General features: G+C 52.1%; 1 protein-coding gene across 3 annotated transcripts in view; it reads left to right on the top strand.

Annotated features, from left to right (window-relative positions):
• The first annotated feature begins 1,361 nt into the window (after positions 1 to 1,361).
• Positions 1,362 to 26,978, top strand: part of MROH2A (maestro heat like repeat family member 2A) — a 43,822-nt gene continuing 18,205 nt past the window's right edge. Inside the window, exons 1-23 of one of the 3 annotated variants that reach the window (XM_059167656.1) lie at positions 1,362 to 1,527; positions 2,261 to 2,359; positions 2,608 to 2,789; positions 5,970 to 6,101; positions 6,317 to 6,479; positions 8,468 to 8,566; positions 9,058 to 9,209; positions 9,698 to 9,841; positions 11,100 to 11,192; positions 11,457 to 11,535; positions 11,682 to 11,795; positions 14,503 to 14,579; positions 15,503 to 15,622; positions 15,921 to 16,031; positions 16,813 to 16,960; positions 17,584 to 17,624; positions 18,310 to 18,451; positions 18,709 to 18,761; positions 19,209 to 19,316; positions 24,070 to 24,189; positions 24,403 to 24,525; positions 25,524 to 25,676; positions 26,815 to 26,937. In XM_059167656.1, the coding sequence (XP_059023639.1) occupies positions 1,452 to 1,527; positions 2,261 to 2,359; positions 2,608 to 2,789; positions 5,970 to 6,101; positions 6,317 to 6,479; positions 8,468 to 8,566; positions 9,058 to 9,209; positions 9,698 to 9,841; positions 11,100 to 11,192; positions 11,457 to 11,535; positions 11,682 to 11,795; positions 14,503 to 14,579; positions 15,503 to 15,622; positions 15,921 to 16,031; positions 16,813 to 16,960; positions 17,584 to 17,624; positions 18,310 to 18,451; positions 18,709 to 18,761; positions 19,209 to 19,316; positions 24,070 to 24,189; positions 24,403 to 24,525; positions 25,524 to 25,676; positions 26,815 to 26,937 (2,652 nt within the window). In that variant the 5' untranslated portion in view covers positions 1,362 to 1,451. Of the gene's footprint in view, positions 1,528 to 2,260; positions 2,360 to 2,607; positions 2,790 to 5,969; positions 6,102 to 6,316; positions 6,480 to 8,467; positions 8,567 to 9,057; positions 9,210 to 9,697; positions 9,842 to 11,099; positions 11,193 to 11,456; positions 11,536 to 11,681; positions 11,796 to 14,502; positions 14,580 to 15,502; positions 15,623 to 15,920; positions 16,032 to 16,812; positions 16,961 to 17,583; positions 17,625 to 18,309; positions 18,452 to 18,687; positions 18,762 to 19,208; positions 19,317 to 24,069; positions 24,190 to 24,402; positions 24,526 to 25,523; positions 25,677 to 26,814; positions 26,938 to 26,978 lie in introns of all 3 variants that reach the window. The other 2 variants (XM_059167655.1, XM_059167657.1) reach the window with 2 other exon arrangements.

Genomic DNA, 26,978 nt, shown 5'->3' with positions numbered 1-26,978 from the left:
AGTGATCTTGGAGGAGAATTGCTGGCCCAGAGGGTGGTGGGAGGAGGTAGGGCAGAGGTAGCTACGAAAGAGGGTTGGGTGATAACTGTCTTCTTGCGCCTGTTCCATGCTGGTCGTTTTGTCACCAAAGGGCAGAGGGAGGAACCACACAGGGATTTTATGGGGAAGAAGAGGTTGGCATTATGCCGGGGAAGCTCATCTTCTAAACATCCAGTTTCAGTGAAGTAGAAATGGGCTAGGAAGGGTAATGAGGACCCTGGTATCAGAGGTGTCCAAGCAGAGGCGGAGGAACTTCCTCTCAGGAGGGTGGACAGACTTTGAGTGGGAATTTTAACTAAGCAGTCTTGGACCTAGGTGGCTCTGAGTCTTGTTCTGCTGCCCTGTAATGCGTAGAAAGGTTTCCAAAGGCCAATATTTCATTGCTCAGACTCTCGATCTGACCTGACTCACAGCTACAACTGACAGGGGAATCCTTGGGCCCTACTTTTGGTTCAGGGAAATAGGGTTTTTGCCCTCTCACCTGTCCTAGAGGTGCTTCATCTTCTAAGTATTCTGTCAATGGGAACCCCATTCCCCATCTGGTAATCTGTCCAGTCCCTGGGGAGGAAGAGTCCTTTTCCCAGGACTCCTCTGTGACCCACCCCACCCCAACTGCCCTGACCACATCTTCCCACCCCGAAGTCCTATGACCACATGTTGGAAGAAGTCACCTAGAAGATGTGACTGCCGGTTGACCCATGAGCTGGGCCTGGGAAATTGAAGGCTCCCCATCCCCTCTCCTGTCCTTGGAATGAGGGTTCTGCTTGCCTTTCCCACTCCCAGAGCCTGTTCCAAGGACACAGCCCTGAGGTGCTGATATGGTGTTGAGGCCACCTTGATGGTATATGTGACTGAACCTACTAAGGCCTCGGAATAAACTCTTCAGATGCAGTTGGCAGGTGCAAGGATCCACAGTCTTGATGCTTCCCAAGAGAATCACTGCATGTGAGTTTCTTGCTTATTAAAACTGCCATCTACCAACCCTGGAGTGACCTTTCTTGGGCCTCCCCCTGCCTTCTGAGTGCAGGGGCCAGGAAGCTCCCATGGAGCTTGCAAACCATCAGTGCATCCCCAGGAGACATGGTGGCGAATCACCCCCACTATCACCGTGCCCCTTTCCCAAAGAGGCCACCATACTTTACCACACACATGAGTAAGAAAATCATTTAATGACAACATAATGTGGCACTTTAATCACAGGGCCCTGTGCACTCCTCAAAGCCCTCACTTGAGAAAGACTCAGGAAGGCAGTTAGATCTCAAAGTTCCAAAGGTCTGCTACCTAACGGTGATGATTCTAATGAAACCCTCCCACCCTGCCAGGGGACCCATTCCTTATCCACAGCACGGCGGAGAAGCCAACTACCCCCACTTCTTCGGCAACCCCTCCTGCTATTATTCCCATTACCATTGATGTGTATTAGGCAAAGAACAGGGGTTTTTCTTGTGGTATATTTTTGTTCCATCCAGGAGAGGTCTCTGAGGAAAGGTCAGTATTTGGGTCCATGTGTAGCTCTTAAAAGGATTCCCAGGAGGGAAAGAGCACAGGACTGATCTGGGAGTGTTCAGCTCTCCATTTGGACATCTGTGTTGTTTGCCAACCCTTAAGAAGCTGCTGATGTTGCAAGAGCCCCTTGAAAGGAGCAATGGGGGCAGCTGAGGTGGATTTCTCATTAATCATTAGTTTAAGTTCAAGAGAAGAGAGAGGAAGGGTCCTTCTTAACAAGTGTATTTGTTAGCTACTGCAGTGTAACAAATGACACTGATTTAGTGGCTTAAAACAACACCCATCTATTACCACACAGTTTCTGTGGGTCAGGATTCAGGGTGGAGACAGTCTCACAGGCTGCATTCAAGGTGTGGACAGGACCACATCCTTTCAGTTCTCTTCCAAGTTTTTGTGGTTGTTGCAGAATCCAGTTCCTTGTGGTTGTAGGACTGAGTCCCTCACTTTCTTGCCACATGGCTCCTTCCTTTGGCAATTTGTCACACTGTTTCCATTTCGAGGCTAGTGTGAGAATCCTCTCCAGGCTTGTATAAGATCATGTGATCATGGGAGTGGTTTCCTGTTGCCTATGCCACTGTCCACTGCTTAGAACGTGGGTCTAACCAAGTCATGGTTCTGCCCACACTCAAGGGGAGAGTCTTATACAGGGCGTGACTCACTGGGGGTCATCTCAGAGTGTGTTGATACACAGACTATTTTACAAATTTGGTCTTAGAGGAGCTTGAGGAAGAGATGACAGAAGCAGCCATAGACTCAACTGAGGACCCATCAGAGGAAACAGAAGACCTGGAACCTCTGGAACCAGATGACAGAGGCAAGAAAGTTGGCCCCACCCCTGCATTCCTGCCTCTTCCCCATGCCCACCGCTCAGTCCTGGCCACCAACTCTCTGGGAGCGGGTCCTAGCCTCAGTCTCAGTTTCTCCTTCTGCACAGTGGACAGGGAGGCCCGGCTCCATTGTGGGGGCAGCTGGAGCTGCAGCAGGGCAGTGTTGGGAAGGCCTGGGCTTGGAGCCCTCCTGGGATGGCCCTCTCAGCACCCCAGCTGTGCCACCTTGTCTCAGGGACTTTCCAGCAAGTCATGAACCTCCTCAACATCATGGACAGTGGGTCAGCAAAGACGGACACCGCCGGGACAGGTCCTGACATGCGGAAGATGCTGGCTTCAGTGATCATCACAGACAAGGCCACCACAGAGCCATCCGTAGTGATGAATGCTCTCATCCGCTGCCTGCAGGTGCCAGAGGTAAGGCCTGCCTGCCCCCCGACACCTGCCCCCCGGAGCCCTGCCCTACTTGTGGCTGCCTGCACAGCCAGCCACCACTCAGCACACCTTACTGACCACGGCGGGCGTGGGGCCAGGTGCTGAGGCTCAGAGGTGGGAGAGACTATGAGGTTCTCACTTGGAGGACCAGCAGGGGCTGTCATAATGTTTAAAAGCTGCCTTATTCTTTTTTAAAATCATTATTATATTAGTTACCATGCAGTGTGTCATTAGTTTTTTTTTTTTTAAGATTTTATTTACTTATTTTTTTTTTAAAAGATTTTATTTATTTATTTGACAGAAATCACAAGTAGATGGAGAGGCAGGCAGAGAGAGAGAGAGAGAGAGAGGGAAGCAGGCTCCCTGCCAAGCAGAAAGCCTGATGCGGGACTCTATCTGAGGACCTGAGCCGAAGGCAGTGGCTTAACCCACTGAGCCACCCAGGCGCCCTTTATTTACTTATTTGACAGAGAGAAATCACAAGTAGTCGGAGAGGCAGGCAGAGAGAGAGAGAGGGAAGCAGGCTCCCTGCTGAGCAGAGAGCCCGACTCGGGACTCGATCCCAGGACCCTGAGACCATGACCTGAGCCGAAGGCAGCGGCCCAACCCACTGAGCCACCCAGGCGCCCCGTGTCATTAGTTTTTGATGTTGTGTTCCAAGATTCATCGTTTACATATAACACCCAGTGCTCCATGCAATCTGTGTCCTCCTTAATACCCATCATAGGCTCACCTATCCCCCACCCCCACCCCTCTGCAACCCTCAGTTTGTTTCTCCAAGTCTATTCTGACACAGCGGGTTTGGGTTTGGAAGCCATGGTCCACAGGCAAAGGTTTGCAGTAGAAAAGCAGGCTCCTGGGCTGAGTTCTTTGCTCTCTGTAGTAATTGGCTCAACCTGGGAAGGGCTGTCTCTCCAGGACCTGCAAGGCCCCAAGATGTCAGGAGATATAAAAAAGTGTAAGTACAGGATTAATACCCAGGCTGTCATCGGTGATAAGTGGCAATAAATAACCAATAAACAGGTGTGCATGTTTTAAAAATGAACACGTTTCAAAGATTTGTTATTCATTAACTAGTGAAGGCACCAGCAAAATGTTAAAATCTGGTAAGAAGAATGTTTTACTCACAGAGATTTATATTCTTTGCCAGACAAAACTCATTTATGTTGCAATGAACAGGAATAATTTTTGTTGTTATGGAGGAAACATTTGCATCGTTATCAGTTTCCTGTGACTGAGCTTCTAGCCCCATGGAGCCCTAACCTAACCTAGAGGATCATGGGAGATCAAGGACACGCTCTCCTTGAGGCACTATAACCCAGACCTCCTCGGGGGCCTGTTTGACACTAGCTTCTAAGTCTTGGACAATTTTTGTCTTGTTGACCATAAATGTTCTCCAGAGAGTCCTCTTGATCACAGATAAGGCTGGTCTTGTAACTGATCTGGCTGTTTATGTAGGGGCTGCAGGAGTATTAATTAAGAACTCAGGCCTCAGTGGGTTAAGCCTCTGCCTTCAGCTCAGGTCATGATCCCAGGGTCCTGGGATGGATGCCCGCATTGGGCTTTCTGTTCAGCAGGGAGCCTGCTTCCTCTCCACCCCACTCTCTTTCTGTCTCTCTGTCTACCTTTGATCTCTCTGTCAAATAAATAAATAAAAATCTTTTTTTTTTTAGACTTTATTTATTTATTCGACAGACAAAGATCACAAGTAGGCAGAGAGGCAGGCAGAGAGAGGAGGAAGCAGACTCCCTGCAGAGCAGAGAGCCTGACGTGGGGCTCGATCCCAGGACACTGGGATCATGACCTGAGCTGAAGGCAGAGGCTTTAACCCACTGAGCCACCCAGGTGCCCCAATAAATAAAAATCTTTAAAAAAGAAAGAAAGAAAGAAAGAAAGAAAGAAAGAAAGAAAGAAAGAAAGAACGAACGAACTCAGGCCTCCCTGAGTTCTCTTTGAAAACCTAGAGCACATGTTCTCAACGGGGATGATACTGTCCTGAAGTAGATAAAATGGGTTCTGGGTGGGAGGAGGCATGAAGAAAACCTTACCTTCTTATGTATAAAGCATGGACATGTATATGGCTCGTAAACAGACACGTAATATATTGGTGGTATTAAGGTTTCATGGTGGGGAGGGGGAAATTAGAAAAATAGGTCTAAGAAGGATCTTTAGGGAGCAGTTAAAAAAAAGAAGATTGCAGGACACCCATCCAGGGCCAGGCGGTACTGGACAGGCAAGGCCTTACAACTTTCTCCCTTTTAGTGGTTTTTGTGAGGAATCTCTGATCGGGCTGTAGGATTGTTGGTTATTTGCTATGCTAAGACCAGGCAAACAAGGCCAAACTCTCTGGAGCAGATTTCACTAGGACAACATATCCATTTGGGTGAATTCCTTTCTTCTTGAGGTGCCCACATTTTCCAAGGCCTCTGGGCTGTTGGGAAGTGGCCGCCCTACCACCCAAGAGCGGGGGCCATCCTCCAAGGGCTTTGCAGGCCTTGGCCCACATTCATCCTTTAAGTGCGGCTCATCACACTTGATTAAGTACGAGTTATTCTCCAAGGCAGATCTGCAGGTGTGGCCTGGGTTGTACTAAGCCAGGTGGTTTAACATGGTGATAAGGCTATCTAGGAATCAAAGTAGAGTAAGAGGCACACTTCCTGGCCTCAGGTGTTCCCTCACGAGGGCAAAGGGTAGGGCAGATGCTTTCTTGGACTTTTGGGGACCCCTCCTGGTATCTCCATGTGTTCTGAGCCCCATCCTACAGAGGCCTCATTACAGAGGCACGTGGATCAGAACATGGCCTGTGGTTTGGCCTCAAATTCCAGCCCCTCTTCCCTCCCAAAGACTAAAAGGTCCAGTCCTCTCAACAAAGGCTAGATCTCTTGGGAGCCAGCCCCCACCCTTAGAGGCTTCCCGAGTCACCTCATTAGCATAACAAAGGACACTTTAAAAACTCTCAACTCTGAAAATGCTAAGAGTTTTAGGAGGTCTGTGCTAGAAATGGAACAAAGATCAAATATACATATCTTATAAATCATGGGTACGTGGGAGGAGGGCCGTTGGAGGGAGCCGATGGAGGACTGTGCTGGGTCTGTCCCAGCACCGTCTTGGGCTCCGTGGCCCAAGTCTGGCATCTTGCCACTTGCCATACTTGCTTCTCAGATTTCTACTCAGCGCAAAGTCAACATTTACAACATCCTCCAGGAGATCATTCAGCAGGAGGGGGAGCTGGAGGAACAGGGAGTCCAGAGGCTGGTCACCATCGCCTCCAAGGAAATGAGAGAGACCCTGGAGGTAGGAGAGCCCGCTCACGATGCCCCCCCACCTCCCCCATCCCCAACCCACCCAGGGGCTGGGCCCTGGTACGTAGGGCCTGGGACACGCAAGGCCCTTGTCCAGGGACCTCAGGGGTCAAGAGGAGGCTGAACCCGAGGAGCGCACGGGGCTGGAGCAGTTGTGGAGCGGGAGGGTTTTTGTGGAGCCCCACGTCCCTCTCCCGTCCCTGGCAGGAGGATGGTGATGTGAAGGCAGAGGTGGCCAGTGACACGCTGGTGGCTCTGTCCCGAAACCACTTCAGCATGGTCATGTACGAGCTGCAGCACCACCTGAAGCCCCTCAACCTCACGGATGAATTTGTCATCATCACCTTGGCCAAGCTGGCCAATGGCAACGGTAGGCCCCGTGGTGGCCCGGCGCCCCCTGCTGGTCTCCGCCTCTCTGTTCTCGGACCAACCCCTTCCTCTCTTTTCTACTTTCTAAATTTCTCTTTGTAATTCTGGTTAGTTAACACCCAGCGTTATACTAGTTTCAGGTGTACAAGAGAGCGGTTTAGCAATTGCACGCATCTCGTGGTGCTTGTCCCGACGGGAGCACTCCTTACTCCCCGTCACCAATTCCACAGCCCCTCCCTCTTTTCTTATCTTGCACCTGCATTCCTTTTTTCCCTTTCCCTGTGTCTCCCGCCGCTGTGAAGATTCTCTGTGTCCCTGCCTCTTGTTTCTGTCTCTTTATTCCTCTGTCATTCTTTCTTCAAAGCTTTCTCCTCTTGGGCTCCCCCTTCATTCCACAAGCAGGTGCCGAGCTCCTGCTCCAGGCAGGGCTGTGGCCAGTGCTGGGCCACACAGTGAGGATGAGGGGCCGTGTCCCGCCCTATAAAGGTCTGTAAACAAGTCAACAAGAAAATCGATGATTATCATATGAGGTGAGGGATGGGAAGAGAACAGTCTGGTGGGTCTCTGAGATCAGGAGGAGGGAAGGGACCTCACCTCTGGGGGGGTCTCCCTGAGGTAGCAACATTTCAGCTGTGACCTGAAGGGATGAGAGGATGGTAACTGTGTGAAGAACCAGATATGCATCATGTGCAAAGGCCCTGAGGCAGGAAAAGGCTTGGTTTCTCTGCAGAACTCAGGGAAACTGTGGTTATAGTTAGGGTGAGGGGGAGATGGGGTAAAGAGGGGTTGGAGAGGCTGTAGGGCCTGGTGTAAGTCTGGACTTCATTCGAGGGCCCTGGAAAGCTGTTGAGGGTGTCAAAGCGGCAATTGCCTTGTGGAACAGAGGTTCTGGGAAGACCTTTCTTGCTGTTGTGTGGACAGAGAAGGGATAAGAGGTGTGTATCTGAGAGGCGTTGGTGGCTCAGGCTGGGGCAAATTTGGGGAGTGGTGGATAGAGGGGAGACATAAACAAGACTCCAATCGATGGGATGATGAGATGTGTGCCCAAGGTGAAGGAATAAGTGGGAGGAGCCGCGGATGTCTCCCGGGCCTCAGGTTTGAGCAGCTGCCTCTACAGTGGGTGCATGGAGCTCACATGCACAGGGGACCTCCAAAGAATGAGGACAGCGTCCAGTTGGTGTGTGGATGCAGAGCTAGAGGGGAGGTAGAGGGATCTTCTTTGCAGGGTCCTTAGCGTGCAGGTAGTGCCCAAGCCACCCATGCCCGTGGAGCGGACGCAGAGAGAGGAGAGGAGAGGCCAGCACCTGGCCCAGGGAAGCCCAGCCCAGGGAGAGAGCTAGCAGGGGCTTGGGGACAGTGTGGGTCATGGAGACTGTGAGGACAGTGACTCAGGAAGGGGCCAGGGGCCAGCATGTCCCATTTCGCACTGGCTCTGGTCACATGGGGCCGGACAGATGGAGAGAGATGGCAGAGAGGCAGTGGGGCTGGGTGGACTAGCCACTCCGAGGGGGCAGCCGGATGGGCTAGGCCTGGGGGGAAGTGGGGAAGGGTGGTTCTGTCCCTCCATAATCCCTCCTCTCTCCCAGTCCAATTCTTGGTTTCCTTCCTCTCTCTCTTCTTCTGGTCCCTCTTTCTCACTGGCTGTTTCCTGGTTTCTTCCTTCATCCAAGGACATTTGTGGGACACCTAAAGAGCCAGGCATCTACCAGCAGAGCCCCACTAAGTCTCCCCTCCCCACCTTCCTGATCTGCCCACTCTTCCCTGCAGCCCCGTCTGGGTTTCTTCTGACTCCTTGTCCCCGGCTCCTTCCCCCTACACCTGTTGCTAGCGTCCTCCTTTCCTGTAGCACCGACTTGTGCTGTTTCCTGCGGCCCTGGTGGCATGCTCTGCCCCCGTGGGGACTGGAGGCGGCAGACCATGGGCTCATCTTCTCTGCCTTGCCCCTGCTGACCTGGCCCTGCTCCCTGTCTTCTCTCGCGCCCTACACAGTGTTTGAGTTTATGCCATACATGGGCATCACCCTGGCCACTATATTCACGATGCTGAGACTTGCCAACGAAGCCAAAATGCGGCAGGTGATCTGCGGTGGTAGGTGTCTGCTTGGTCTGCCTCTCTGGCCCCGGTCAGGGTGCCCGAAGTGGGACTGGGACAAACTGGTGGGTGGTCTGTTGAACAGAAGATGTTTCTTCCCAAACGGTGACCCAATCTCCTGCGTCGTGTGGCCTCTGATTCACTCTTGGGGGTGGGGGTGGTACGTGCTTTCAGGAGAAGATGGCTTAGCGGGAGGAGGTCAACATTGGGACTCAGCTCAGCAGGCTCTGTTCCAAGCATTTCAGGAGGAGGCCCGGAAAGGACGATGGGAGTCCTGGAACAGAGACCAGGGAAAATGGCCCTACAGTGGGCCTGCTCAAGTCAGGCCAAAGACCAGGTTTTCCTGGATGGCTGAGGCCATCTGGGTCACCCGTTGGTTCCGGAAGTGTGCGAGCACACCGTCCTGGAGGAGGTCTAGTCCGGCTAGTCCAGGGGAGGCCGAATCCGGCTCCTGTCCCTCCGGGCTCACCGCTTTCCCCCCTTGGCAGCCATGGAGACCTTCTGTGAGATGGTGCAGTTTTACCTGAAGCATCTGGAGGACAGCGTGTACCCGGTGATGACCGAGGATCAGTTTGCCATGAAGCTCTTCCCCATGTACCGCTATTTTGTGACCGTGTGGCTGAGGAGCCACAACCCCGAGGTGAGAAGCACCTTTCTTGGGTGCAGGGAAGGGTCCCGTGGTCCCCCAGGTCACAGCTCCCCAGCCTGTGTGGCTAGGAGCACAGAGAAACCGCTGGGTCCAGCCTCATTCCCAGAACCCTGGAGAGACAGTGACCTGATAAACAGAGTTGCTGAGCCACGTGGGGCCTGGAGCCTCAGGAGGGCGTCTTGAGAAGGGCCGGGGCTTGCTGGATGAGGGTCCCTGTTACAGCACCTTTTACCAAGGGGAACTATTTCCACATCAACTCTGTGCTATGGGACCATTTTACAGATAAGGAAACTGAGGCACTCAGGTTTTCCTAAGTGACTGAGCTGGGACTCACAGGGACAATCTGGCCTCGTTGCCTGCCTGTGGGGTCTCGGGCGGGGCCTCAACTACTTCCTAGGTCCCCTCTGTCGCGCGTGCTTGGCACTCTGGTTGGTGTGACATCACTGGGCTTTGCCTCGGGGCCCGGGCTCCTGGGGCAGGTGAAGCTGGGGGTCATCAAGTCCCTGAAGCCGATGCTGAACCTCCTCCTGCCCAATGACGACCTGCGGGAACAGCTGTACGACTACATCCCCCTGCTGCTGGCGGAGTACCGAGGCGGCCTGGAGGCACTCTTCGTCACGCAGGTGAGAGGCCACTGGCCATCCGCCTGAAGGAGCTTCGGTTCCTGGGGCTCCCAGGGGGCTGTCCCCCGGGCAGGAGTTGGGCCCAGAAGTTGAATTCTTGAGAAATGAATGCTGCTGTTCCACGTGGAAGGCATGAGGACCCAAACGGTCTCAGAGGCCACAGTGAGGCTGTGTGTTTGTTTCCAGGGCTGCCATAACAGAGAACCACAGGGTGGGTGGCCTAAAAGAACAGAAACAGATTCTCGCATAGTTCCAGGGACCGAAGGGTTGGCAGGCAGTGATCCCTCCGGGGGCCCTGGGGAAGAATGCTTTCTTGCCTCTTCCAGCTTCTGATGTCCCCAGGCACTGCATGGTTGGTGGCTGGATCGTTCCAGTGTGACCCCTTCCTCTTCTCTGTGCTTGCCCGTGTCCTCTCCTTTTCTTATAAAGACACCATGGACTTAAGGCCCACCTTAAATCCAGTATGGTGTCATCTGAGACCCTTAACTAACTACATCTGGAAAGCCTCAGGCATTTTTGTGGGACCCTTTAACTCATGACAGCTCTTAACCCACAAAAGGTGGAGTTTCTTTTTCTTTCTTTCTTTTTTTTTTTTTAAAAGATTTTATTTATTTTATTTGACAGACAGAGATTACAAGTAGGCAGAGAGGCAGGCAGAGAGAGAGGGGAGGAAGCAGGCTCCCTACTGAGCAAAGAGCCCGATGCGGGGCTCGATCCCAGGACCCTGGGATCATGACCTGAGCCGAAGGCAGAGGCTTTAACCCACTGAGCCACCCAGGCGCCCCAAAGGTGGAGTTTCTTGGTAGGGTTCCACGTGGAGGTATGACCCAGGCTGATACATTATAAGGGGTTGACTGATTTGCTGGTGTGGCGTGGTGCTCAACTCTAAAAGCGAGGAACAGAAATTCATGTGGTAGATCTACGGGGCCGCCGTAGATGGGTCTGGTGAAAGAATGGGATTCATTTCCAGGTGGATAGAAGAGAAAGGGGGAAGAATGTCATGCTCAGTGGCCTCGCATGCCCTTTGCAAGCCTAACCGCGTGTAGGCCTTGCCGGGAGGCTGGCCGAAATGCAGGGTTGCATTCAGCAGGTCTGGAGCCAGGCCCGAGAGCCTGCATTCTAACCAGCTCCCGGGGTGGGGGTGGGGGAGGATGATGATACCACTGGCCGACGGGCCATGCTGAGCAGCAAGAGTCTAGAGTGAACGGACCCTGAATTGGCAGAAGATCATCTGCAATCATTTGCCTCTCCATTGTAGGTCTTGAGGCAGATCCTGGAAATGTCGGTCATCACCAGCACCCCCGTCCCGCAAATGCAACTACACACCATTTTCACGGAACTCCACATCCAGGTGAGGCCGGCAGGCTTGGCTGGGTGCTGGCCTCCTCGGGGTGGATCAGCGGGAAGTGGGCTGCAGCAGGTGGCATGGCCGGCCAGGGGAAAGGGTGTGAGGGTGGCGGAGCCCCCCTCTCACTCATCTGGCTCCCGTATCCCACAGGGATGCAAGGCGGTGGTACCCTCGTGCCCTCTGGTATGGCTGCCCCAGGCTGCCCCTACACTTGTGTCTGCTCTCTGGTTGCGATCTCACCACCCGCCCTGCACCCTCACTTCCCAGGTGTGCTCCAAGGCCCCTGCCCAGCAGCAATATAGCAGCCAAAACCTGGCGGAGATTGTGCACTGCTTCATAGCTCTCGGTGAGGCTCCCTCCCTCCCCGCCCCGCCCCGCCCCAGGTCCACCATGAGCCTGTGGGAGCCCCAGCCTCTGGGAGGCCTGGCCCTGGGCTGCCTCCTCCTCCTTTTGGCTCCATGGGCAGAACTGAAGGTGTCCGTCCCGTTGCAGCCCGGTCCTACCCCAAGGAGCTGATGAAGTTCTTCCTCAGTCAGATGGAGACGAGCAAGGAGGCCATCCGCGTGGGGACCCTGACCCTGATTAGGGCAGTGGTGAGCGCAGATGGTGAGCGAGAGTGGGAAGTCAGGCGGGAGGCTGGGGAGGCAGGTCTCACCGGTGTCTGGACCGTCATCATTTCCTCTTTTATTAGACGCTACTGGGTGGACCGAGGTTGCTTTATATTTTCTACCCTTGAACCTAACCAGCACTGTGTCCCCTACACCCCACCCTCAACCCTCTCCTCAAACTCTGAATCACAGCTTCTCCAAACTGTTAACCCGAATCCTAGAACAAACCCCACCCCCCAAATGAAATCAAAGACCTTAAATAACACCCGGTTACATTGTGTAGATATAGTCCTAAGGCCCCAATGCCCAATCGTAGTCAAAACTCCTGATTCTAAATTCCTAAGGCCAAACTCTAAACCTGGCCTTGCAATCAGAAGGGAAATCCTGTCCCCAAGGATGGCACCAGCTCAGACAGCACTTTTGTGTGAACTGGAACAAGGCATCCCTTGCTGGCAGCATGTGGCCTTGCAGGAACATGGTTTGCTTAGAAGAGCATGGACCACTCCTGTTCAGTCTTTCAACTGAGTGTCCTTGTGCAGTGCACAATCTGGGCAACTGTATATGAAGCACATTCTGCTAATAGTAAAGACTTCTCTGAAAAAAAAAAAAAATCCCAAATTTAAGCAACAATGAGACCATTTTTCTCTGTCTGGTGGAAAGAGATGATAATGAAAAATGGCATAGCCATTTTTCTATAAGAGACCTGATAGTAAAAATACTTTTGGCTTTACAGGCTATATGGTCTCTGTGATAGTTAAGATTCAACTGGGCTGGGGCCCTTGGGTGGCTCAGTGGGTTAAGCCTCTGCCTTTGGCTCGGGTCATGATTTCAGGGTCCTGGGTTTGCGCCCCACATTGGGCTCTCTGCTCAGTGGGGAGCCTGCTTCCCCCTCTTGCTCTGCCTACTTGTGATCTCTCTCTCTCCGTCAAATAAATACATAAAATCTTAAAAAAAAAAAAAAAAAAAAGACTCAGCTGTGCCAAAGCAGTCATAAACTGCAGAGTGTGGCTGTGTTCTAATAAAACTTTATTTACAAAAATAGGCTTACAGCTAATCCCTGTGCTAGAAAAAAAGGAAACTAGCTCCTTGCACTTCACTGACAAGGGTGTAAATTGATAAAGCATTCTGAGTGCTCACTTCCATAGGGACCGAAACATGGGCTAAACAATCTAACTTTTTGACCGTTGTTGTCTAAAGGAAATCGTTGCCCAAAGGTAACTAGACAATGATGTTCGTTAGCACGTTGTGCATAAAAGCAGAACATTGGAAACAACCTACAGGTTTTTCTACAGGAATTTCTGGAACAAATGATAGCTTATCCACAGAGTGGACTATGACTCAACCATAAAGGGTGTAGTCGATCTGTACTTTTTTGTGGACAGGATGGCCTCCCTGTTGAGCACATCAGCACGGTTTGGGAACAGTGTATGTAGCATGACCTTGGTTACTTGCAAGGAATCTGTGGTTATTTTTGCATAAATGAGCTTAGGGAGGTTATCTTTTATTTTGATTTTGCAATGAGCATATACTCTTTTTAAGATCAGAAGCAGGTTTCTACTTTGCAGATTAAAAAACTCAAGACTGTATCATGGTTCCTTAGTGCGCGATGACTTGCTACCTTCCCCTTGGTCTCCTTCCCTCTCTTTCTTCCACCACCGTTGACCTGTAGAAATCTCTAGCCTGGAGTCTAGTGTCAAGTGGAGCATCTGACTGTAATTCTGTCCCTACTGGACCTCTCCAAAACCTTCTCATGGTTCTTTCTTACCTCTCTTAATCTTCCTCCTCCCTGAATCGGCCGTCGTCGGTTCTATGACTCACAAGCACTTACGAAGTACTTCCTTGTGTGTCAAGCACTGTGTTGGCTCATTATTGCTTACAGAAGCTCTGTGAGAGAAGTACTATTATGGGCCACATTTTTAAGAAAGATTTCATTTACTTTTGTGCCTATGCACGTATGCACGTGAGATCAAGCATGAGTGGGGGGGAGGGGCAGAGGAAGAAGCAGACTCTGCTTCTACCCTTGAACCTGGGTAGAACCTTCTACCTCTGCCCCTCCCCCCCGCTCCTACAGGGAGCCCCACCTGGGACTTGATCCCAGGACCCCGGGATCATGACCTGAGTTGAAGGCAGACGCTTAGCCGACTGAGCCACCCAGGCACCCTAATATTATCCATACTTTAAAGGTAGGGAAACTGAGGCAGTGGGGGCTGAGGCGTTCACCTGAGGTCACATGGCTAGGATGTGGCCGACACAAGTTTTGAACGCAGCAGCCTCTGCCCTGCTGTGCTTTGCAGCCTGTGCCCATGCCTGTGCGTGCCTGGCCCTGGGTGCCGCCCTGAAGGACTTGCAGGTGGAGACATGCTCTCTAGGGCAGTCCACCTGGGTTCTGAAGATCCACCTGGGTTCTGAAGAGGATCACAAAGCAGAGGCCAAGGGACTGAGGCACAGAAACAAAGCCCTCCCCGGCCAGGTGGGGTGGGACAGGTTGAAAGGATGAGGAGGTGGCCAGAGAAGCTTCTGAGGGAGGTGTCCCTGAGCCGTGGTGGCAGTCAGAGGCTCTCAGGAGGCCCAAGCCACCTGACGCCTGGCTCTGGGGGGAAGGTGGCCGGTGTGCCTGGTGCTCTGGGAGTCTCACTACTCCCAGGCATCTCCTGAGAGCCCAGCTCTGGGGCTGGTGGCCCTCCAGGCTGGTTTTCCTCTTTCAGAGCCCAGAATGAATATCAGGACCATCTGCCTGGCCATCCGGGTTGTCAAGAACACCCTCTCTGACACCCGCTTCAAGGTAACAGGGCAGAGACCTGGAAGGGGCTGGTGTTTGGGACACTCTGCGGGGAAGCAGAGGGAGGTCCCGTGGGTGGCCTTCACTCCTCTCCCACTCTGTGGGCAGGGGCCACGTGCCGCCGGCTCTCTGATGGGAAGCCTAGCCTCCCAGCCAGCACTGAGCAGGGCTGAGGACAGGTGCCCCCCGAGCTGTGGTCCTGCTCCTGAGACACTTGCTCGCGTCGAGGACCCGGAGTTTCCCAATGAAGGAGCTCAGACACCATCCTGGACGGAGGAGAGGCGGAGTGAATCTGGTTTCATCCAGAGCTGCGGGGTTGCCCAAGGGTTTTGTAAAACCTTTATTGCATTTGGACAAGGCAGCAGAGGGAGACACCCTGTACCCTCCCAATAAAGGCTAAAAAACCCCACAGTCCAGACTCTGCTGGAGCCACCTTGCAATGTAGCTTCAGTTCTGGTTGTAGGCTCTGCAGGCCGCTGCTGCATGGCCCCTGGGGAGGGGAGGTCCAGGAAGGCGAGGGTCTGCACTGACGGGAGAGGGCGTGAGATGGGGTGGGGGAGGGGTTTGGGCTGGAGATTTAGGCAGAGCTGTTCTCAAAAATGTGCAGGCTGTCAAGAGAGAACAGCCAGCCCACATAGCGAGCCTGAGCCCAAGCCTGGGGAGCCCTGGGTAAGAGTCAGGCTGTCCCCAACAGGGCTGCCTGAGATCGGAGATAAGGCTCCTGGCTGGTCGTGCTGCCCAGTGAGATTCTCTGGATGGGGCAGGGGGTGGTAGACGGAGTGGGCTACTGCCTCTGAGGCCTCTTCTCACCCAGAGCACTCTGAATTCCTAGCTGCCTCATGGGCCAACATTGGGAGTTAGGTGCAGAGCCTCCCCACCATGGAGCCCGCCCCAATTCCTGTATGTCCACCGCCCTGACCCCTCAGGTGCGGATGGCTATTCTCCGCATCATCGGCCAGTTGGCTCTGTCTGGCTACCAGGACAGGATCAAAGGCTGGGGCCTGAAGTACGTGTCCGTGCAGCTGACTCTGTCCACCTACAAGCTGGTGAGTGGCCCTGATAGGCAGACCATGGTGCAGTTGGTCTTGGGAAGTAGTTTCCAGAGCCTCAGGGAAGAATCTCCTTGCTGCCCCCATGCTTGATTCTGCTCCCATCTCTACGTTCAGGACACCAGTGCCTGGGCTCACGGTGAGCTGTAGGTAGAGGTGTGGGCAGTACATCTAGAAAACCCTGGAGACCCAGTATCTGGGCATTGAGCCTCAGAGGCGTGAGGAGACCATGCCCGAGATTGCAGCAAGCCCCTGCCGGCCCAAGAGTTGGGACCCCCTCGGTTCTGGTTTCCAGACAAATCACCGAGAGAGCTTTTATCAGAGGGACCTGGAGGAGAAGATGGTCCACAAAGTCACCATGGACACCGTGAAGATCATAACCTCTTCCGTCAGTGGGATGACCAATGTGAGTGTGACCCACACCCCTGCAGCCAGCCCCCTGGGTGGGGCTGCCCCCTGGGTGGGGCCCCTGCAGCTGACAGTTTGGCTTGCATGCTCCCTGTGCCCAGGGTTCTGCGCTCTTGCTTCTCCCATTCCCACTGTCTGGGATGTCTGGAGGGGCCCCTCATCTTCCTATTGCCTGAGCTCTTGTTCTTGAAGATCTGGTTCCAGAGCTGGGTCCTTGGTGGGAACTTAGTGTCCCAGAGGCTAAGGCAGTGCCTGGCACACAGTGGGTCTCAGTATGTATCCATTGACTTAGAGCAGGTAATGTGTCAATTTCCTTAAAGCCCCGTCAGTCTACGTGTGTGTGTGTTTGTGTGTGTGTGTGTGCAGAGATAATTTTAATGGATTAATTCCACAAGCATCCAGTGAGTTCCTACTATGAAGACGTGAAGGCCACCTGCTCAAAGAGCTCAGTATAACCCCAAGGAGGACACAGGCTGAAGGAGGAACAAATGTGCCAACTTTTCATGGCAACGCACTGTGATGTAGCAAAGAAAAGTAGAAAAAAATTGCCATCATAGCACCAGGAGGGGATCACTGTCCTTTAAGTGAGGCCTCGGGCTAGATGCTCCCTGTCCGGGGGGCAGTCTATCTTAAGACCAGAAGTACTGAGGAGGGTAATGGGAGTTCCAATCTGTCGAGCCGCTGCTTAGAGCAAGTGAGCTGTGCAGCAGCAAGATGGGGCTCCTACTCGGCCGTGGGTGCCCCAGCTAACGCTTCCTCCTCCCTGCTCCCCAACCCAGGAGTTTTGGCTGAGGCTCCTGTGCTATATCATGGAGACGGATTACACGGAGGCCTTGACCCCCATCTGCATCAGCCTCACAAACCTGGCAGAACGCCAGCTCCACACCAAGGACGTGGAGGCCAGCGTGGCCGGCAAGAGCAGGCACGGTGGGCAGCCTCCCTGCCATAGCCTGTGAGATAGGGCCGGTGGACTACTGGTGTCCCGGGAAGTAGCCGCTCTGCTATTTCCAGGAAGCCGCCGGGATCCCAGCCAGCCAGGCCGAAGGCCCACCCTTACTGTGTCTGAGGATGTGTTAAAATTGTGCAAACCTGCTTTGGCGGTTCATTCCCCGAGTTCCCCTCCCCCAACAGAGGGGTGACACTGCTCTTCCAAGGGAGCTGTTCACATGGGCCTGGAGCTTTGCTGGATGGGTGTTGCTGGTGGTGGGTATGGTTTTAGGAGCCTTTCAGGACCCAGGGATGGCAAATGGGGGGGAGGGTCTTCTTCATGTCCTTACCTGGACTCTGGGCTAGGCCGCCCCCTGACATCTTCTAATGATGTCATTGATTCTCTCCTTGTCCCAGGCTAAACCAATGAAAATGAGGTTCCTTATGGACATATCAGTGGTCCCTGTGCTAACCCATTTTCTGTTCTGGGGGCAATGGGTTGATGTTGGGGAAGTACCTTCCAGGGCAGAGCCCTTCTCAGAGGCACGGGCCCTAGGGGTCTGGGGACCCGTCCTGGTATGAACTGGGCAACTGGAGTAGGTTCACGTCTCCTTCTTCCTCAGTGGACCTTCCTGCACCCCAGAAACTCTTGGCCCGTCTCCTGGTGAGTGGCTCCCCCAGGCTATGCCCTGGCCTGACTGAGGCCATTGCCTATGGCCCCCCTCTCTTGAGCTCCTAATTCCTGAAGTCTCCAGTGGGAGGAGGGAGCTAGACACTTGGGAGGACAGAGCTTTCTGGGTCCCTTTCATTCCTCTTGGGTAGACGTGGCATCGGCAGTGTGTTCGGATACCCTGGGACCTGGTGAGGACATGCTCCTGGATTCCTCTGCTCATTCTTTGAGCAGCCCCTAAACAACTCCAGGACACTGCCAATGGCCTGCCTGCCCCCAGGGGTCCTTCATAGGCATTTACCTGTGCCTTCTCGTCCTCCTCTTTTTTTTTTTTTTTTTTTAGTTTTTTATTAGAGGGAGAGAGAGAGTGGGGAGAGGGGCAAAGGGAGAGGAAGAGAGAGAATCCCATGCAGACTCCATACCCAGCACAGAACCTGACATGGGGCTCGATCTCATGACCCTGAGATCATGACCTAAGAGTCAAACGCTTAAATGACTGAGCCACGCGGGTGCCCCGGATTTCCTCCTTATGTTGACTATGGGCGCTAATCCACACCCCGTGGAAGCCTGGGGTGGGGAGAAAGCCCACTATCTTACCCCTCTTCTTCTTTCTGGGAACAAAATGCCTGGCACTGCCCAGCTTGGGGCAGGCCCCCACTGGAGTCTTGGTGCTCCCCAGGTGCTGATGTCATCCCCCTATAAGGGGGAGGGCCGAGGGATAGCCATGCTCAACCTCCTGAGGACCCTGAGACAGAGCATTGCTCCCTCCATGGCTGACATGTGGGAGCTGGAGATCCCACTGCTGGTCAAGTACCTGGAAGGTGAGGCATCCAGGGCACCAAACCCAAGTCAGCTCCTCTCTTAGTGTGCATGCTGGAGTACTAATCACAGGGACTGAGCAGCAAGAACCAAAGCTCAGGGTAGACCCGTGAGGCCTATTTGGGTCTTTGGGGAAGCGGGGAGGGAAATGCAGCATGTGCTGAGACCATGCATGGAGGGCTTTGAATGCCTGACTAAGGAGGCTGATCCAGAGGGGAGCAGCTGAAGAAGTCCGCAGGTGTGGACCTTCTTTCTGCAGAACATACTGAGTTTACTTGGAATCAGAAAACTTGGGAGGACAAGCTGATTCAGGTAAAGACTTGATCCTGCTTGCTGAGGTTGGGTCAGGAGAAAGAGGAGGAGTGCATGGCAGGCCCCTTGGTGGGGTTGATGTGTGGAGAGTTCAGGAGTCCCTAAAGGACACCCCCAAGAAAACTTGGGGTGGAGGGTGCCAAGCATGTCTACAGCTGTATCCATTAGCAAAGGAGAACAGAGAGCCTTCTATCCTCAGGGACCAAGTGTTCAGGAAAGCAGCATAGGGGTGACCTCCTCCTTCCAGCCCCAAAACCACAGCTGTTTCCCAGGCCCCCAGAATGTTAGCACTGGGTCAGGGTTCCATGGGTGGAGCAATCTAGAGATTGGGGAAGAGGGTTAGAGAGGGGGAGTCACTGCTCAAGATCACACAGTGCTCCTGGAGCTTGGGAGAGAACAGGACTGGGGACATATGGCATTGCCCAGTGACATCTTCTGCCTCCTCAGTTTCTGAGAAATTCCCTTAAGAAGACCCGAGGTTCCAATTGGAGCTTGCGTCTGAGCAAGGAGCTGAACAACCAGATCGAAAGCTTCGACAGCCCCTCCCTGGAGAAGGTTTGTGCTCAGTGTCAGGACCGTTAAGACAGGGAAGGGCCTCCAGGGACGGTGGGATGGAGGCTCACACTGTGTGTGAGACCAGCTGCACCCGTGGCTGTCTACGGGGTCCTGTGAGGAGACATGGGTGGTCTAGGCCAGTGGGTTTTTGTGTCTTGTTCTGTTTTGTTTTTCTTTAAGAAACTGCTGTGTTGAAGCTGGGGGATCTCTTCTCCAGTAGCCAGATTCCCGATCCTCTCACTTTGCTCTCCACCTGATGTGGTCTCCTAGCAGAGTCCAATAGGCAAGAATCGAGATGTCTGAACAGGTTTTGACAAATGGTGAAAATGATGGGGATGACACTGAACCACAGAAGGCTAAAGAGCGTGCTGAGTTCTAGCTTGGACGTGAAGATGATGAGGTCAGGAAGGAACAAAGAAAGAGCAAGCAAGCTGAGGTTTGGAGCACGACCTTCAACTGTCCCCAACCCCACTGGCAGATTGCGGGATGTCGTTGTGTACACTTGACCCATCCAGCTCCTGGCTCATGGTCACATGTGTATTTCATTCATTGTCTTTATAATACTATGAACATTATTGATAGAAATCAGAGAAGGTCTCAGTTAATGGAAAGGATCCATGTTCTCAGATTGGAAGGCGATATGGTCAAGATGGCATACTCCGCAAATGTCTCTACAGATTCATTGTGATCCTTGTCATGAACCCTAGCTGGTTTGTCTGCCTGTCCACCTGTCTGCCTGCCTGCCTTCTTCCCTTCCCTTTCCCTCCCTCCCTCTGTCGCTCCCAGCCACACTCCTTCCTTCCTTCCTTCCTTCCTTCCTTCCTTTCTTTCTTTCTTTTTTTTTTGAGATTGACAAGCTGATCCTAACAATCCATTTGGGCATACAAGGGACCCAGAATGGCCAACGTAATTATGATTAAGAGAAAGACCAAAGTTGGAGGACTCAAGTTTTGCAATTTCAAGACTGCTTCACACAACTGCAGTAAACAAGACAACATAGTACTGGCATAAGGATGGGCAGACAGATTGATGTAATAGAAAAAAAAAAAAAGAATAGAAAGTACGGAAATAAACCTCACATTTGCTGTCAGCTGATTTTGTGCAAAGCCTTAGATATGGCACCAAAAGCATGAGTGAAGAAAGAAAATATAGATAACTTGAACATCATCAGAAAGAAAAACTCTTATGCTGAAAATCAAACCATCAAGAAAACGAAAAAACAACCCTTGGCATGAGAGAAAATATTTGCAAATTAAGTCCTTGGTAAGGGACTTGTATCTAGAATATATGAAGAGCTCTTCTCACTCAATAACAAAAAAACAAGCCAGTTCAGAAATGGGCAAATGATATGAATAGATATTTTTTGAAGAAGGTACATACATGGTGAATAAGCACAGGAAAAAATGTTCAAGATTATCACCATTAGGGAAAATGCAAATCAAAGCCGCAGGGACATACTTCCTCACACCCACTAGGATGGCTATAATACAAAAGATAATAACAAGTGTTGGTAAAAATGTAGAGAAGTGCAAACACTTATATACTGCCGATGGGAATGGAAAGCCAGTTCCTGGAAGTGTTAAATACAGAGTTACCATATAACCCAGGAATTCTGCTCTGAGTTGTATATGCCCAGGGGAAACGGAAACATACATCCATACAAAAACTCATACATAAATATTCACTGTAGTGTTATTCACATAGCCAAAAAGTAGAAGCAACCCAGATGCCCGCCAGTGGACAAAAGGATAAACAAAATGTGGTCTATCTGTACAATGGACTATTATTCAACCATTAAAAGGAACGAAGTACTGATTTGTGGTACAGAAAGATTGACCCTTGGAGACATCATGCTAAGTGACAGAAGCCAGATGCAAAGGAACCCAAACCCCACATACTATATGATTTTGTCTACTTATAATGTCCAGAATAGACATCTTTGTAGAGAGAGAAAGATTAGTGGGTGTAAGAGGCTGCAGGAAATGTGCAGTGACTGTTAGAGGTCTGAGATTTCTTTCATGGGGGGAGGGTAGTGATCCAAATGTTCTAGGTTTAGGTTGTGCTGATGGTTGCGCAACTCTGTGAATAGACCACTGAATCCGTCAACGTTAAGTGGGTTAATTTTATGGTATGTGAACTATATTTCAAAGAGCTGTCTAAGGAAAGCTTCTTACAGGTGTCAACCAAAAATTGTGTTTGTTCCAAAAGATAGCCTGGATAGGTGAGTAGGTAAAATAACAAAAAGCAAGGCTGTCTTATAGAGACTCTTCTATAGCTAAACATACATGTGTAGGCTTAAGATTTTATTCAATGTCAATATAAGGACCGATGTCCATTTGGAAGAAAGTTGTACATAGGATGTGAGGGTGACCTGGCTGGGACATCTGTCACCCCATTGGTCGCCGGGGTTGATTCAGGCTGTCCCCCTGGCTAGCTGGGTATCCCCGTCCTCCCTCACAGCTCCATGCGTGTCTCTCCTGAAGCTGCCTGCCTGATCCAAGAAGATGACCTTGCTCCATAGAGGAGGAACAAGGTTGCTGGGTCAAGGGCATGCAAATAGCTGCTCTCCCTTGCTGGAGCCTCTCGAGGTTCCTTTATAACAGAACGTAGGGCAGTCAAGCTTCCAAGACTCCAGACACATCCAATGAGGGGCTGCATGTGGGGGTCTGGGTCCCTTTAAAAAGAAAAGAAAAGGGGCTCCTGGGTGGCTCCATGGGTTAAGCGTCTGCCTTCGGCTCAGGTCATGATCTCGGGGTCCTGGGATCGAGTCCCACATCGGGCTCTCTGCTCAGCAGGGAGCCTGCTTCACTCTCTCTCTCTGCCTGCCTCTCTGCCTACTTGTGGTCTCTCTCTTTCTCTCTCCCTCTCTCTCTCTGTCAAATAAATAAATAAAATCTTTTAAAAAATGAAAAGAAAAAAGAAAAATTATGTAGTATTTAAAGAATTCAACCGTATTGCCATTATTCACCTTGCTTAGGGAAAGTAAATCAGTAAGCAGGATTTTACTGGCTTAGAAAACTCAAGAAGGCACAGTTGGATACAGCGGCTCAGGGAACTTCACCAGGACCCTCCTGTCTCTTCATCGCTCAGCCAGCACCTCCCTGTAGAAGCAAGGTGGCCCCCAGTAGCTTCCAGAATTGCAGCCCCTGTTGTCAGAGCCAGTCTTCTCCCAAAACTGATATGCAGAAATCATTCTCTTTCCCAGAAACAAATAAAACAAAAATATGATATAGTGAAAAAAGATCCCATTCCAAGTAGCGACACAATGTAAACATGTAATTGAAGACGTTATTGATGAAGTGACGTATGTGGAACCAGCGTAGGAGCACGAAATGACAAGGAGGTGCAGGAACAATGAGAGAAATGAAATGACATTGACACATCTTTTGCTTTCGGATGGGAAGTCTCCATGTTGGAAAGGCACCCACGTTGTTCAAATTAACCTGCGGTACAAGGTACTTCCCCGTCACGTCCCCAAAAGGAGTTTTTGTGGACATTGGACAATCTTATGGAATTCGACTAGATTATTTCCAAGTTCACCTGAATGAACGAGTTTAAGAGAATGGCTCAGAACATATTATTGACAATAAAGCTCATGAAGGAGGGATTTACTCTCTCGGGATGGATCAAAGATTGAAGTGTACCAAATGAAAGAAAACTGTGAATGACCAGAGTACATCAACAAATAGCTTTTAAGCTTGACACAGAGGGGGCCTTCATATACATAAAGGAAACCAAGAAAGACAACTTTGCTCTGTGAAAGTGAATGTTTTCTGTGTGACAAAAGAAGTTGCAATGAGTAAAATTAAAAAGGAACAGAGACCCTTGGGAGAAATACAGCAATGGAGTGATCTTCTGGTTGAGGCTTCTGGTATGTGATCCTTAAGAAAGGAGCCTGGGACGATGCGTGATTTTTTTTTTTTTTTTTGAAGGCTTTATTGATTGATTAATTTTGAGGGAGCAGGTGGAGGGGCAGAGGGAGAGGGAGAATCCTCAGGCAGACTCTGTGCTTGAGCTCAGAGCCCAATGAAGGGCTCGATCTCATGATCCCAAAACCAGAACCTGAGCTGAAACTGAAGGTCAGATGCTCAACCCACTGAGGCACCACACCAGGCGCCCCAGACAACGTTTGATTTAAAAATCCCAGTTCTACCACCGCCCACTTGCATTTCCATCTCGCAAAACAGCAACCGTATCTACCGTATCTACCGTTGCTATGTGGGTTAAGTGAAACAAGACATGTTTGTTCTTGTGGTTTCTCCATATATACACCTGAGGCTCTTACGAGCTAAAAGGAAAACAGGAAGAATAAGCCAATGGGAAATGGGCAAAGAACACAGGCGGGGATTCAGAGACCAGATGGTGACAATGTGCAAGGGCACTCAGCACAGCTTGTCCCCAGGTGCTCTTTAATTTGTTAGTGTGAGGGGAAATTCATTCAACCTCTATAGGAAGGAAATTTGGCCCTCAGCGTTTAGAATACGTTCGTGTTTATAGTACACCGCTAAGATCATTCATCGCTACTCCAGCAGCTGCCAGGTAACCCCAGGTGCCACACCCTCACAAACGCTTGTTTATAATATAAAACACTCCAGAACACCTGAATGTTTATTTCAAAGACTCTACAAAATGCGTAGGTATCTGCGCATTGAAACAGACAATCTAGAGTGTCGGGGGTAGGGGCCCCCATGGAGGTGACCCCTGGCAGGCAGAGCCGAGAGGCTGAGGCTCCCTTTGTCCCTTGCCTTTCCAGGGCTTTCTGTATCGGGCCCTCGGCTTCACGCTGGCCACAGGCCTGGAGGCCGACAAGGTGGAGGTGCTGCTGCTGGAGCTGTTGTACAAGACAGACTATGGCAATGACTTTGACCGGGAGGTGAGGGGGCCCTGCAGCCCCTTCCTGTGCAGCAGACTCCTCTGACCCTAGGGGGTTATGGGCCTAGGCATGCTTGAGTGTGCGTGAGTGCACGCGTGCCTGTGTGTCTACTGGTGTGTGTGTGTGCCATGTGTATACGTATGTGCAGGGGTGGGGGTCCTCCTGTGGCCTCGGCCCCCCGCCCTTGCTCCAGCCAGCCGGGTCTCCCCGCAGGGCGTGATTCTGTGCTTTGGCCTGTGTGCCCGCGGCCAGGTGAAGACAGTGCTGAACGTGCTCCATGACTTCGAGGAGAGGATCCAGGAGTCGGAGCAGTCTTGGCAGATCGGCGCTTGGCGGGTGAGTCACCCTCGCTCCCCAGTCCAGTCTCCGGGGGCCTCATAGACCAGTGCCTTCAGCACTCAGCTGAGGTCCTTGCTGGGTCTCAAGACCAAACTGCCCTCAGAATCAGCCCCTCCCACAAAGCCCTTGGATAATCTAAAGAACACAAGGTGGGCCTTTTCAGGACCCAGACACTACAAAGCGAAGCCCGATGTGGGCTCCTCAGAGCAGCGGTCTCCCTCTGGGTGCTGGAGGGGATGCAGGGTCCCAGGCCTCACACAGCCCCAGTGGAGCTGAAGCTGCTCATGTAGAGCTCAGTGGCCTCTTTGGTCATGCTGGGAGCTCGGCCTCAGTGAATCAGTGTACTGGGGTGGAGGGGCTGTCAGGCCCATGGTCCTTAGGAGAGGACACTGCAGCTTGTCGGAGGACATGCCGCTGGCCGCGGGGAAGCCGTGGGCTGGCCTCTGGAGGCTGCCCCTCTCTGCCACAGGACACAGAGCCCCAGGCACCCCTGCCCACCCTCCATGATGGGTTTGGTGGCCCTACAACACCTCATCCCAGGCTTGTTCCCACTGGATTCTTGATATCACGAGAGACCATGGCCCAGAGCAAGAGCCTGGCAGGTGAAGCTATGAAGGAGTGTACAGGTGGCCTCTGTTTAGCCGTGTCCCCACAGACCACCTGCTCCCAGTGAATGGGTGCTGCTGGCATCTTGCTGGACTGAATCCTCTGTGGGGGTGGGTCCTGGTGTGAGTGGTTCCCGCTGCGTCCCCAGTGCCTGGCAAATAGTAGGTGCTCAATAAAGGTACATCGAATGATTGAGTAGATGAATGAGCATTTCAGGCACCCGGAAAGCCATTTCTGCTGACTCTACGGTTCCTTTGGCCACGTGACCAGAGACCGTCCACGTGCAGCTAGGGTGGCCCTGCTCCCTCTCAGAAGGGCAAGTTGAGCAGAACCCCCACCCTTCCCTCATGCATATCCAGTGGTTCTTCCTCTTTTCACTGGGCTCACAGAAGGACCACCCCTGGAGGCGGGAGACAGTGAAGAGCGCCCTCATGGTGATGTACAGCTGCGTGGCCTCATACTGTCACCCCCAGCTGCTCCTCACCCACGTGGACAACCCCATCACAGCTAAGATCATTCATCACTACTCCAGCAGCTGCCAGGTAACCCCACGTGCCACACCCCCACATCCGAGCCAGTCCGGCAGAGTCTCCTGCTTCACTATCTGAGCACCCATCCCCACCCAGCAGATAGCCAGGAGTCCCACCCAACTCCCAGCTTTTGGGAAACCCATTGCCTCAAACTGTGCTGTTCTCTGGTGTGGAGGGAAGTTGGGGCGGGGGGCGGACAGCCTTCCCCCACAATGCTGGTGGGCAGGTGAGTGTTGGTCCCAGAAGTCACAGGATAGACCCCCCCCCCCCGCCTTCCCAGCCTCGCTCACTCCCTCTGCCCCCTCCCCTCCTGACATCTGACCGAAGCCCTTTAACAAGGGATAAGAAGTGGGAATGTCCTCAGGGAGGCAGAGGGACTTGCTGCTTTCTTGGAAGGGCAAGGAGGCAGAAACATAGAATAAAGCAAAAATTGTTTCATTATTGTTTTTAAAACTGTGGTCAGATACACATGCCATAAAATCTGCCATGGTAATCATGCTTCTGCGGGATTAAGGACATTCACGTTGCTGTGTGACTGTCCCCAGCAGCTGTCTGCAGAGCTCTTCATCTTATTGGAATGGAAAAGCACCTGTTGACCATATGCTCATGCTGCCCTCCCCGGTCCCTGGAAACCCACACTCCCTGTCTCTAAAAGTTCAGCACCCCAGGAATCTCATGGAACTGCGCTCACACAGTATTTGCCTTTTTGTGCCTGGCTTGTTTCATTTAGCATAACGTCCTCAAAGCTCATCCATGTTGTAAAAGCAGAAACAATTTTATCTCAACTTCTTTTGTCTCTGTGGCAACACACATGGTTCGGGGTCCTTGGCCAGGGAAGGTGCCCACAGACGGTCATAGCTGTCCTTCGGCACAGGTGTCGGGGGCCGGAGGGAGGTGGTGTTTTCAGAGGGCGCCAGAGTGCTGTGCCTTGTCTGGCCCCTGGCTGGCCTTCTGGCCATACGGAAGAAGCTCAGTTAAGGGAGCTGAAGGACAGAATAGGCCTGCCATCGTTCAGATGTCTCTGAGACATCTCTGGACGTCTCTTCTTTGGCATGGAGGGAGGGTCCTCCCCGATGAGGGCTGTGGCTTGGGGTCTTTGGGCTCACTCACAACCTGCTCCAACCTTTCTCTCTTCTTGGTCTGGGAACAGGACACCTGTCTCAAAATGGCCTTCATGAAGAGTGTGGTGCAGGTCACCACCGCCATCAAAAACATCAAGGACCTGGAGGACTTTCAATTTTCCCAGAAGATGACTCTTACTGGCATTATAATTGTAAGCTGGGTAGGGGGCTTCCTTGGTGTTGGGTGGTTTTG

Source organism: Mustela lutreola, chromosome 3, assembly GCF_030435805.1.
Source record: "Mustela lutreola isolate mMusLut2 chromosome 3, mMusLut2.pri, whole genome shotgun sequence".
Taxonomy (NCBI): Eukaryota; Metazoa; Chordata; class Mammalia; order Carnivora; family Mustelidae; genus Mustela; species Mustela lutreola.
This window is presented reverse-complemented; position numbering and strand designations above follow the sequence as displayed.